This window comes from Leptopilina heterotoma, unplaced genomic scaffold, assembly GCF_015476425.1.
Source record: "Leptopilina heterotoma isolate Lh14 unplaced genomic scaffold, ASM1547642v1 Lhet_224, whole genome shotgun sequence".
Taxonomy (NCBI): domain Eukaryota; kingdom Metazoa; phylum Arthropoda; class Insecta; order Hymenoptera; family Figitidae; genus Leptopilina; species Leptopilina heterotoma.
This window is the reverse complement of record NW_025110942.1, coordinates 49,674-61,700: the sequence shown is the minus strand read 5'-3', so window position 1 is coordinate 61,700 and position 12,027 is coordinate 49,674. Positions and strand designations below refer to the sequence as shown.

The 12,027-nt window shown below is 24.6% G+C and overlaps 2 protein-coding genes across 2 annotated transcripts; one reads left to right on the top strand and one right to left on the bottom strand.

The window, feature by feature from the left end:
- Positions 1–37: 37 nt before the first annotated feature.
- LOC122502276 lies at positions 38–11,993 on the bottom strand. The gene is made up of 7 exons (XM_043612232.1): positions 11,620–11,993; positions 10,471–11,001; positions 9,319–10,013; positions 8,139–8,487; positions 1,876–2,010; positions 1,045–1,745; positions 38–580 (listed from the first exon to the last, which is right to left on the bottom strand). The coding sequence occupies exons 2-7, from the start codon at positions 10,999–11,001 to the stop codon at positions 130–132; spliced, it is 2,862 nt and encodes a 953-aa protein (XP_043468167.1). The 5' UTR covers positions 11,620–11,993; the 3' UTR covers positions 38–129.
- Positions 3,135–7,412, top strand: LOC122502264 (protein hold'em-like). Its single transcript, XM_043612215.1, has 8 exons — positions 3,135–3,328; positions 4,006–4,137; positions 4,425–4,693; positions 4,883–5,105; positions 5,843–5,956; positions 6,081–6,243; positions 6,620–6,827; positions 7,012–7,412. The coding sequence occupies exons 1-8, from the start codon at positions 3,208–3,210 to the stop codon at positions 7,195–7,197; spliced, it is 1,416 nt and encodes a 471-aa protein (XP_043468150.1). The 5' UTR covers positions 3,135–3,207; the 3' UTR covers positions 7,198–7,412.
- Positions 11,994–12,027: the final 34 nt, after the last annotated feature.

The window sequence follows — 12,027 nt, the reverse complement described above, 5'->3', positions numbered from 1 at the left end:
CTGCAAGGGGCATTTACGACTAGAAAACGCATTTTATTTATCAATAGTTTTATTTAATATTTTTATTACAACTAATATATATTATATATATTTTATTTATTTTTAATAAGGTTAATATGCATTAACGAATTAATTGCATCTCCTTCCTCTAAGACACCTTCTTTTTGTAATTGGTTTAAAATGTACGTGTTCAACTTGTATTCCACGAACCGAACGTGGAATAGGATAACAAAATTCAGATAAATACTCAATTTTACAAGAATTGGTCAAAACTTTCAAAAATTCGTAGAAAATATTATTTTGAAAATCAGCGAAGAGTTTCAAAGAAATTGAATTTTTTTTCTTTATTTTCAGATTAGAAATCATTAACTTAACAACATAGTTAGTGCAATCTTTGAAAAGAGATGATGCATTGTATGTTTGGGCAATTTTAACAACATTGACCACATTCACGTCAGTTAAATTTTTCGCCAAATAATTTTCAGTAAACGTTTTCAAATCCTCTATATTGTAAAAATCGGCAGCTTTTAGAATCTCAAAAGCATATTGTTCAACATTCGCTTCTCCTGTATAAAGGTACCTATATGAAATAGAAAATGACTTTAACTTAAATTTTTATTATTTATAAAAATTAAAAATATTAATAACTTGTGTTATTTATAATTTATTTGGGGAATATTAATATTTTTTGTCGTAATTAGAAAAAAATTTATCAAAACAATTTTATTTTTGGATCTGGAATTTTGTGGCAACCCTGAAGTAAAGTCAGGAAAATTAAAAAAATTGAGACATTTTTCGACTTATTTAAAAGAAATTTTTTTTGAAACTATTATAATCGTATTTAGAATGTGTTATGATTGTAATTTTTAGAAATTGTTAAAATTCATAACGTTTACTCATTTTCTGTAAACTTTTATATTTTTCTTAAAAAAGAATTTTGTCAGGAAAAGTGATTTTAATGTCAGTAAATTGTCAGGGAAATTGATAAACTGAAACTTATGACCACCCTGTTTTTACTTTAGTATATAAAAAAAAGAGTAATACCTTAGAATTTCGTAAAAAACCTCTGGTTCCATGTCCTCAATCACTACAACATTCGTGGGAGCTTCTTTCATTTCACTCGAAAGCATTCTATCAAAAACAGGACTTTTTGCTGATAAAATCATTTTATGGCCTCGAAAAGTTTTTTCTCCGACATAAAAAGTTACGTCACTATATTTTTCATTATTTAAAAATGAATCAATTCTTTGAAAATAATTCGAATTCGTTTCAATCTTTTTTTCAAATGAAAGATTAATAGATTCAGTAATTTGAAAAGAATCCGTCATCCATTCTCCTTTGAAAAATTCTTCTAACATACTTAATACAACGAGTGGCTTAGATTTTAGACTTTGAAAATCAATTGAATGAATGTTTTTTAAAATAAAAGTCATGCAAGCATTGAATAGAAGCTTTGCAGAACTTTCTACAGCAAGTGTCAAAAGCTGACAAACAGTTTTTTGAGATAGATCTTTTTCCAATTTTCTTTCACAGTGATTTTTTAAATTTTCCATTTGTAAAATATCCGCTGCAGCAAGAATAACATCGTATCGACCTCGATTTGGATATTCATTGGAGTACATGTAATGAAGGATGATATTAAATGCTTCCGGATCTATATCCAAATCATGGTTATTGAGTTTCTTAATTTCTCTTTCCTTTTGAAATAACTCATGAAAATAAGGCCATTCTTTCGCTAAAATAACCTATAAAAATAACTCACATTAACTTTGACAAAATCAATAAAAATTGATTTTTTTTGTTGGTTACATGGCTTGTTGCATAGCAGGCAGCCAAAACACCTAAAAATTGATTAGAATTATATTCACGACTAACCTTATGAACAGAAAATGTTTTTCCTCGATTAGTAATTTTAAAGTCGCTTAAATATTTCAAATTCGAATAAATTTTCCGATAATCATTATCATTTTGAATTTTCGGTGACAAACACTCCACATCTGGTTCTGACATCTATAAATTTAATAAAAGTTTTCAATAAATATTTTTAAAACTACTTTTTTTACTTTTTCACTTCTGTGACTAATTATTTACTGATTGTTTTCTTTTAAATGAAAATATTAGATTTTAAAATCCTTTACGCTCTGTGATGTGAATAGTTTACATTTTACAGATTTTAATAAATAAATACTGTTAGAAATTTAGAATTAGGGTTGTAAAGTTTCATGAAACTTTGGAAAATGAAATGTTTCATGAAAGTTTCAATGCTTCATGAAACATTTCAAAGTTTCAAGTTTTAAGCGGGAAATTTCAAATTCAATGCAAGAAAGTATAATAATTAACGCATATTATTATCGACAAAAACATGAAGTATTATTATTTACTTTAATATCTTTCTTTAATTTTTATAAATAAAATAAATAATTAAAAAATATATTAATAATTTAATTTTAAGTCACTCGTTAGAGGTAATATTTTAGGTAATTTTTAGTTAATATTAACATAACTACTCTCGTGTTTTCGGATGTAAACAAAAAATTTTCATTAAATTGTTTCGAGCTAACCTAAAATTTCTAGAGATTATCTAACCTGAACTGACAACTGCGCATGTGCAAATAAAGCTTAATTATTGGTTCTTCAATGTTTTATGAAATTAATGAAACTTTCGCTTATGAAACATTGAAACTTTCAAATGAAAGTTTCATTGTTTCAATGAAACGTTTCATCACTCACAACCCTATTTAGAATAAAGGCAAACTTTAGAGGTTAGACTTGAAAAAAATATTTCCTATTTATAACCTAAATAACATAAGTAATGAAATATATATATAATACCTTGGCGCGTCTACTGCAGCGCTATAAAATGCAATTAAACAACAAGATGTCCTTCTTTCAACTCTTTGATAATTGTTGATAATAATGAAAGAAATTTTACACCTTTGAAAAATAATTTACCGAAAGGCGAAAAATGTCAAAATCGCGACCTTGACACTCAGTTGGTTGTAAAGGTGTTTCTACAATAGCATGCAAATGCATTCGTTAATATCCGTCCGGTGTGATCGCACCCTTATACTTTGTAGGTTTCAATATTAGTGACTGCACCCTGCGTGAAAGTGAAATATTTTTCGCGCCTTTTACTTCGCAACAATCTCTGATTATTGAACGTTTTGTGTCATCAAGAAAAAAAGAATATTATATAATTATTTAATTATGTCCTCGGTTTGGACACAAAAGTTGAGTGCTCTACAACCAGGAACGCAAAATTCTATCGTTATTGGAATAATAATTAACAGTGCCAATCCGAGAGTATTTGAACCGAGCAGCTCCAAATGTAAGTAAATTTCACAAAAAATTATTTTTTTAAATTGAAAAATGCTTAAGTAAAAGTGTGAATTACTTTATTTTTCATACTTAGACTCATTAAAAGTTTTCATTGTATAAAATATTACCTTTAAAAATTAGATATAAAAAACAATTTTTGTTGCATAACCTAAAAAATGTTTCGTTTTTTAATCGAATAACTGGAATAACTTTAAGCACTTTTTTAATGATATTTAACAACAAATTACATTCACTAATAATATTTTTCTTAGAAACTATTCAATTATTTTTATAAGTAATATAATTAATCTTATAAATTTAATTTCAATTACTTGAAAAAGTCAATTATTTAAAAAAATGTTTTTGTTTAAATTCTTTGGAAGAATTCAATTATTTACGCATAAATAATTCTTCGAAAGAATTCAATTATTAAAGAATAAAGATAAATAACAAAATTATTACTGAAAATCCAATTATTTTGAGGAATTTTAATAAAATCTTTGCAAAATTGAATTATTTTTGTAAACAACAATATTCATGCCAAAAATCCAATTGTTTTCAAAATTAATAAAATTCTTTCTAGAATTTCTTTGTAAAATTAAATTATTTTAAAAAAATTTTTGCAATTCAATGATTTTCAATAACTACTATTAATCTACCATTAATTTTTTAATTTATTTTTTTCAGTCAATGAAGTAAGACGTGCGGTTTGGACATTTACTCTTCGTGATTCGCCCGATGACTTTATTAACGTGACTGTTTGGGGAAGATCAGATTATGTCGATTCACAATTTAATAAATTTCCCATCGGTTCTATTGGTAAGTATATTTCAATTTTCAAAACTCCATAACATTATTTGAAAAATAAAAATTAATTTTTATTCTTTTTAAAAAACAGTTGCTAATTATGACAATATTTATTTCAATTCCTTAAAAACAATTTTTTTCATTATTTTGATAATAATAATAATAATTTTTTATACAGGAAATTAAACAATTTTTTAATCTATTGAATAATTAATGATAACTATACTAAATACTAAGAATAATTGAGATTATTTGTGAATAAGTAAATTTTTCGTATTAATTAATAAACATTTTTTCAGTCGAAGTTATAAGCGGAAAAGTGTCAAATCGAAGAGTTGATGACCCAAACGATGCGTTTGTTCCTACCGTAACGAGTTCGTTAAATATTACTGTCAATGAGGGAACAGCATTGATACAAAATCACGATTCCGATGATAGAGATCGTTTCGAGCCGTTATTAAAATTGCCAACAAAATCAATCGATTCATTGAGATCTTTGAAATTCGCTTTGGAACACATCGAAGAATTGAAAGATCAATTTATTGATCTTCTCGTCGTTGTCACTTTCGTGAGAATCGATATTTTACTATTAAAATTTAAAATATTTCGTTAAATAATCTTTAATGTCCCAAATTTGTTTAAAAAAATAATTAAAAAATATTAACAAAAACGATTTATTTAACATTTATAAATAATTAAAATGGTTGAAAAAATAATTAACGTTTATTGTATGTAAAAAAGAACCTTTTTCTTTCAGATCGGCGAAGTTCGGGACATAATAAGTCGAGACGGACGAAAATTCAAATGTCGTTCCTTTGAAGTAACAGATCATTCAACAAATAAATCGGTTGCATTGCAACTTTGGGATTCCGAGTGGATTCGATTGTCTGAACTTTGGGAACCCCGTAGAACAGTTTTAATTTTAGCTGACATTCGTGTTGGATTTGATAAATTTAAGAAACGGATAAGTATGTCTATAGGTAAGGACTTTTCTTTTAATTTTAATCGAATTCCTCGAAAAATGTAATTATTCTTAAAAATTTTATTGAAATTTGTCGAAAGAATTCAATTATTTAAAAATTTGTTGATAAAATTCTTTATGAAAATTCAATTTTAAAAAACATTCAATTAGTTAATAAATTATTTATTTGCATTTTATTCGTATTTAAATAATTGAATTCTCGCAGAATTCTCTAATAAAAATTGATTTCGATATAAATTTTAGTTAAAAATTTTAAATAATAATTCAATATTAATAGTATTATAGAATGCATTTTTATTTTATAGAAATAATTGGATTTTCAAAAGGTTTCGAATTAAAATCTTTGAAAATCTGAATTTTTCGTACTTTCAAGTAGAACAATTTTATAGAATTAATTGTTTTGAAAAAGTTTAATTGATTTTTTTAAAATTATTTTAAATTTTTCAAATATATTTATTAGGGTTAATTTTAATTAAACTAAATCAAAAATCCAATCAGCAATAGAAATTAGAATCGTAATGTGTCTTCTTAGCTAACAAAAAAAATCATTTATAATTCCTAAGATCGTAAAATTCGTGATTACAGTCAACTCTAGATAAAGACGAATTTTCGATAACTGAAAGTTTTCTCGGTCTCTCTTCGAGTTTTTTTTATCGAGAATTGACTGTATTTCTATTAATTGATTTTAATTATTAGCTTTTCGAAAATTGAAAATCGATATTTTTTTCATTACAGCTAAAAAGACTTTGATAACTGAAAATCCAAATATTCCGCAAACGAATGATTTGAGACTCGCTGTCACGAATAAGCCAGAGTTCACGCACACTGATCCGTATTCGATACCAAATTGTAAGTTGAATTTTTGTACTTTTACTATTTACTATTTTAGCTATTTTACTATTTACGAATTTACAAATGGATTTAAAAATTCTTTTGTAAATTTACTTTCTAATCTGTGAAATTTTCATTCTAGTGAAGTGCATAAACTCAGTCATGACTGTTCAACAAATTACACAAAAGTTAAATTCGCCTGCAACAGAAAGTAACGAGAGAATTCAGTTTTTTGTTGTTCTCAATGCGCAAGTTACTGAAATGAATTTGGACAGCAAGGATGAAAACTTACTGTCTACAAAGTGGTGAGTTTAATTGTTTGTAATAATAACAATTATAATTGAATTATAATAATAATTACTTCCTTTTTAATAATATTTTATCGTCTATTAATTACGATAATTTTTTTGTTAAACATTTTAATTAAAATAGAAAATGAAAATAAGTAAAAAATTTCCAAAGTTCAAATTATTTCCTACACAAGAAAGGAAAATGAAACAAATTTGCAAATTTTCACTTTTTTTCTAAAATTTTTTGGAAAAATACCTAAACAATGTTTCTAAACTTTTTAATTTACGAGAAATTAAAACGAATATATTTTAAATTTTTATCATGAATTTAAAAAAACTAATTTCATTTGATAAATAATATTGATAAAAATATTTTGTTTTATAATTTCAGCGCTCTGTGTAAGAAATTCGTTCAAAAAGATCAAGAATCATGTATGAATTTAGAATGTCCTTCTGGGAATGGAAGTCGAAAACCTTACAATCTTATCAGTTTGAATGTGAAATTCAATCTAAAGGACGATACCGGATATCTAATTGGTTGTAGATTTTTGGGAAGTGCCGTAGAACAATTTCTCGGATGTACAGCTGCAGAATTTCAAGTAAATCACAATTTTTATAATTTATGTTCAATTAAAATATTAATTATAATTTAAATTTAAAAAATTCTAATTTTAATAATAATGCTAATAAAAATAATAAGAATAATAATAAGGATATAATAATAATAATACAAATAATAATAAAAGGATAATAGGTAATAATAAAAATAATAATTAATTTTAGGCAATGAACCAAGAGCAGCGAACGGAATTAAAATGGCAATTTCTCTCGCTTAAATTTGCAGTTCGAATGCAAATTTTGGGTCCGACATTGTCAATAAATCAAGCGATTTATAACATTTTATCAATGACTCAATTGCAAGAATCTGTGGATTCATTTTTTGATAGCGTTGTCGATCAATTGCCATAAAACTGTAAAAAAAAACAGTTTAATTTGATTCAAAAATTGTAAAAATCTCGATATTTTTAATTTCAATTAACACTTAATCTACAAAGTAGATTTTAAATTCATAATTTTAATATGTAAAAATGAATTTTTTAAAATAATTTAATTAATTTTAGAGTAAAATTTTACTTATCGAATTCTATTTAGAACCGAATTGAAAAATCTATTTATTTTTTTAGAAGCATTGTATTTTTTGTTATAAATACAATTTTTGTACTTCGGTTATATGTGATGATCAAATATTGACATCTTTAGCGTAATTTAATTTTGATATTAAATATTTATTCAAGTTGAAATTCTATTTTCATAATTTCTTTACAATAATCGATAGTGATAATTGTAAAACAATAATTTAAAATTAAATTTAAGTTATTTTTTTTTATTTAAAAATTTTTAAAATGTAGTTAATGTGATAAATATCTTATTCTGTGAGAAGATAAATAGTATTTGTAATTAGGTTTATAAATATTGTGATGAAATAAAACTGATACAATGCAGAATAGAACAAAAAGTTTTGAAAATTTTATTTTAGTTAAAGGAAAGAATTGTTTCGAAGATGCCAAAAATTTTTAGGAATTTGATTTATGAACATTAGAAAAATAAATAAAATTACGAATAAGTAAAAAAAATAGTATAAATATACAACAGTAGATGAACAATTAAATAAATGAATAAAGAAATTAAATAATAAAATACGAGTAAGAATAGTTTATTTTATTATCAAAAAATATAAAAAGTTACATGTTTAATTCACAAAATTGAAGTCAAGTTTTGTCTTTTCTTTAAATTAATATTGTCTTAATATTAATTACATAATAATATTAATTAAATATTTTAAATATTAATTAATAATTTAATTATTAACATTAATTAATAATATTGTCCTTTCTTTAAATTTACGAAACATTTTGCAAATTGATTTTACATTCTGTTTTTAATACCTCCAGAAACTCGTAGAAAATATTTTGACTGAAACAGTCAAACATTTTCAAAGTTATAACGTTTTTGACTTTTCTCAATTTCGGGTAAGTAATTATTTGTTTCACAATATATTTAGCGCAATGTTTTAAAAGAAAGAAAGCGTTGAAAAAATCGGCATTTATCGAGAGATCTACGACATTTTCATTTGTCAAATTTTTTGCCAAAAATTCTTCCACCAATTTTTGAAGTGTTTCTAAATTGTAGCGATCGACGGCTTCTAAAATTTCCACTCCAAATTGCTCAAGATTATTTATACTTCCGGTATAAATGTATCTAAACAAACAAAATTATTGTTTATTATAATATATATTAATAAATTAATTATAATTAAATTATAATTTATTAATTAATAATAATAGTCCACAAAATAATTTTTTAAACAAATTGGAAAAATTGGAAATTTTTTCAAATTTCATTAAAATAAATTTTATTTTTCAAAGAATTTTATTTTTTCACTTTAAAAAATTATTTTAAAATATTGTATTTTCGGAAGAATTGCAATTAAAAATTTGGAAAGTAATTAAATTTTACAAAAAATGTTATATTTAAATAATTTAATTGTTGAATTCTAATAAGGATTTCAAAAAAGAATTTCAGTTAAAATTTAAAAAAGAATAATTGTACATTAGAAGCGTTATAACAGGAATTTTAAGAAATAATTCAATCTTGAACGGTTTTTAACTTCTTGTTAACATTAAATTTTAATCGCCGTAAAAGTATAATAATATTCAAATGTTTATTAGAAGATTATATTATTTTCCTTTAAAAATTATTAAAGTTTTAAATACTTTTAGTCAAAAATTCTAAAAAATAATTGACTTTTGGAAAAATTGTAGTTGTAATATTGTTAGAAATAATTAAATTTCAAAAGGATTTTTACCTTATAATTATTTGAAATTTCAACTAAAATAAATAACAATAAGTTTTCCAATATTTGTTTAACAAAAATTATTCAATTCTCGAAAATAATTTAATTAATTGAATCAATTAAAAGTTTTGACAATTGAAATAAATTTTATATTTGAAAGAATTTAATTTTATTACTTTTTAAAATTGTTTTGAAATATAATCGTACTTTTAAAGAATTATAGTTCGAAAAATTACCTTAGAATTTCATAAAAAACTTCTGGCTTGATGTCTTTTATTTTAATGACATTTGTGAGTTCTTCTTCCATTTTACTGATGAGCATGTGATAGAATACAGGACTATTTACCGCCAACACCACTTTGTGACAATTGTATATTGTTTCCTCGCCGACGTGGATTTCAATATCGCTTAACTGTTTGTTGTTTAAAAAGGGTTCATAATTTTGTGTCTCCTTTCTTGCAGTCATTTTGAGGGAAAGATCTATATTGTCAACAATAGTTAAGAGTCCAATGTCCAATTGTTCGAAAATATCTTTTAAAATGTGGACTACCACTTCTGGTTCTGCCTTAAGACCTTCGAAATTTATTTTTTGAATATTTCTTATAATAAAATATTGACAATGTTTTTGCAAAAACTTTGCCGATGCTTTGATGGATAGTAGCAAAACTGAGCAAACATTGGCAACTGATATCGTTTTTCGGAAATAATTTTCGCATTCATCCTTAAGTTGTTCAATTTCTAGGTAATTTGCCGCTAAGAAAATATCTTCTGCAGCAGGGTCAGAACAATTAAATGGTTCTTCTTCATAAATGTATTTAAGGATTTTTTTGAACGTATTCGGTTTGATGTTTTTAGGAATTCTTAACTCCTCAATTTTGTTGTCGTCCTTGAAAATTTTATAAAAATATGGACATCTTTTTGCCAGAATAGCCTAGAAACATAATTGAAAATTATAATCTTTGAAATAGATAAGTAAATAATATAATTCTTGAATTGAAATTAAATAGAATAAATTTTAAAAGATTCCTTCGTCCAATTTTCAAACAAATTCTGTATTTATTTCGGTTAAAAAATAAGAAAAAAAGCAAAAAATTATATTTAATAAATTTTGCAGAAAATATTGTCAAAAAAATTAAATGAATAAAATACACATAAAAATTAAAAAAAGTTTTTAAATTTCAAAGAACTAATGTAAAAGATTTTTATAGGATTCAAAAAAGTAAAAATTTCGTTTAAAAAAGGAAAAATTCTTTTTCAACCGAAGTAAACATTTTTTTATTTACAAAAAAAGTGACAAATTTTGTTAGTTAAGGACATGATTTTAGGTAAAGGTGATTAGATTAAAATAGAAACGAAATGTGATCTCTGTAAATATAAAATTGACTTACTTTATGAGCTTCAAATATTTCCTCTTGAATGTAAATTTTACAGTCAGTTAGAAATTCTAAATTTGATGTTTCAAAACTTTCTTGTTGATCAATTTTCAAAAAAATTTCAACAATTACTTCCAGTCGTCCTTCTTGAACAATTTTTAACATTGTTTCACCGTCCATAATATTTTGAAAATTGAATTCATTTTCGGTCCCACAAATTAAGAAACTTCTTGTGACTTTCTCAATATCATTTTTAATGGAAACTTGAACTTTTAAATCCTCTCGATTTGGAATATTTTTTGAGCAAATTAGCTTTATGTTAATCATTTTTTTAGAAGGACGACTACAATAACGACAGTTTTGGGAAGAGCTGCCATCCGAAAATTTTTGTATAGAAAAATTTAGATGAAATTCTCTCCTAGGTTCCACTGATGTGGTAAATTTAGGCGATGAATATGTTTTCTCTTGTAAAGAATCGACAGTTGCTCCATTAAACCCGTTGATTTCATAACGAAACACCGTGTCCGCATTTTTTGAAAATGCCATCTATAAATTAAAAAACAATTTGTGCAGTAATTGTAGATAAAAGCATCAGTCAATGAAAAAAAAATGTCGAAGTTCAATTTTAAAAGTAAAAGCACATTTTTCAGCAAGTTTGCACTGCAACTCTGCAGCAAACTTGTATATGGCAAATAGCAAAATGTCGTTATTGGTGAAAATTGTTGTGCTATTTGGTACCAGTCAAATTTAAGCTCAGTATTATATTACACTACGAAAAATTTTAAAAAGTATCTCTTAACTGTTTTACAATTTTTTTTTAATTTTTCAAAAAAAACTTTTTTAAAATTCTATTCTTTTTACTTTTAAGTATACTATTTATTCATATTTTGAGGTTATCTACACACAAAGTGAAATATTATCGAAAATATAAACAAATTAAATATGGCTTCTATTTTAGAAGCTTCATTGCATTTTTCAATATTAATTTCTTAAAATATATTTTAATAACGTTTCGTTCTATTATATTTATTGTTTTTAATAGCGGATATTTGTTCGCTGACTGGGTGCATGTCGATGGCGTTACCCTTAATATTGGTATATTTAAGATAAAAATTTTTTTTTTACTTTATGTAAATTTATATTAGTATCTGAATATATACTTACTGTGTGATTAAAAACCCTTTTCTTTTTTATTAAATAATAATTTTACTATTTCCTGTTGACGCTGTTGACCTAACGAGAACTCTAGGTAAAAGAACGGTAACAATAAGTAAAGCTTACGGAAGCGCCTATACGCCACTGTAACCGAATCGCGTATGTGTGCATAAAGTAAGGTACAAATACAAGAATTGCGTGCGAGGGACCCCCTTAGGCTAGCTGAAATTCCCTAGAATAGAATTAATTGCGAGCGAGCCTACCCCTTAGGCTAGCTAAAATTCGTTAAAATTAAACGACTGTGTGAAAAGGAGGTTATGTTTTCTTTCCTGAAACATTAATTAAAATTAATTTTTTTAAACATTTCTTTTTCACAAATTGAAAAAAAGAAATCTTGTGAGGTAATAAGTTAAATTT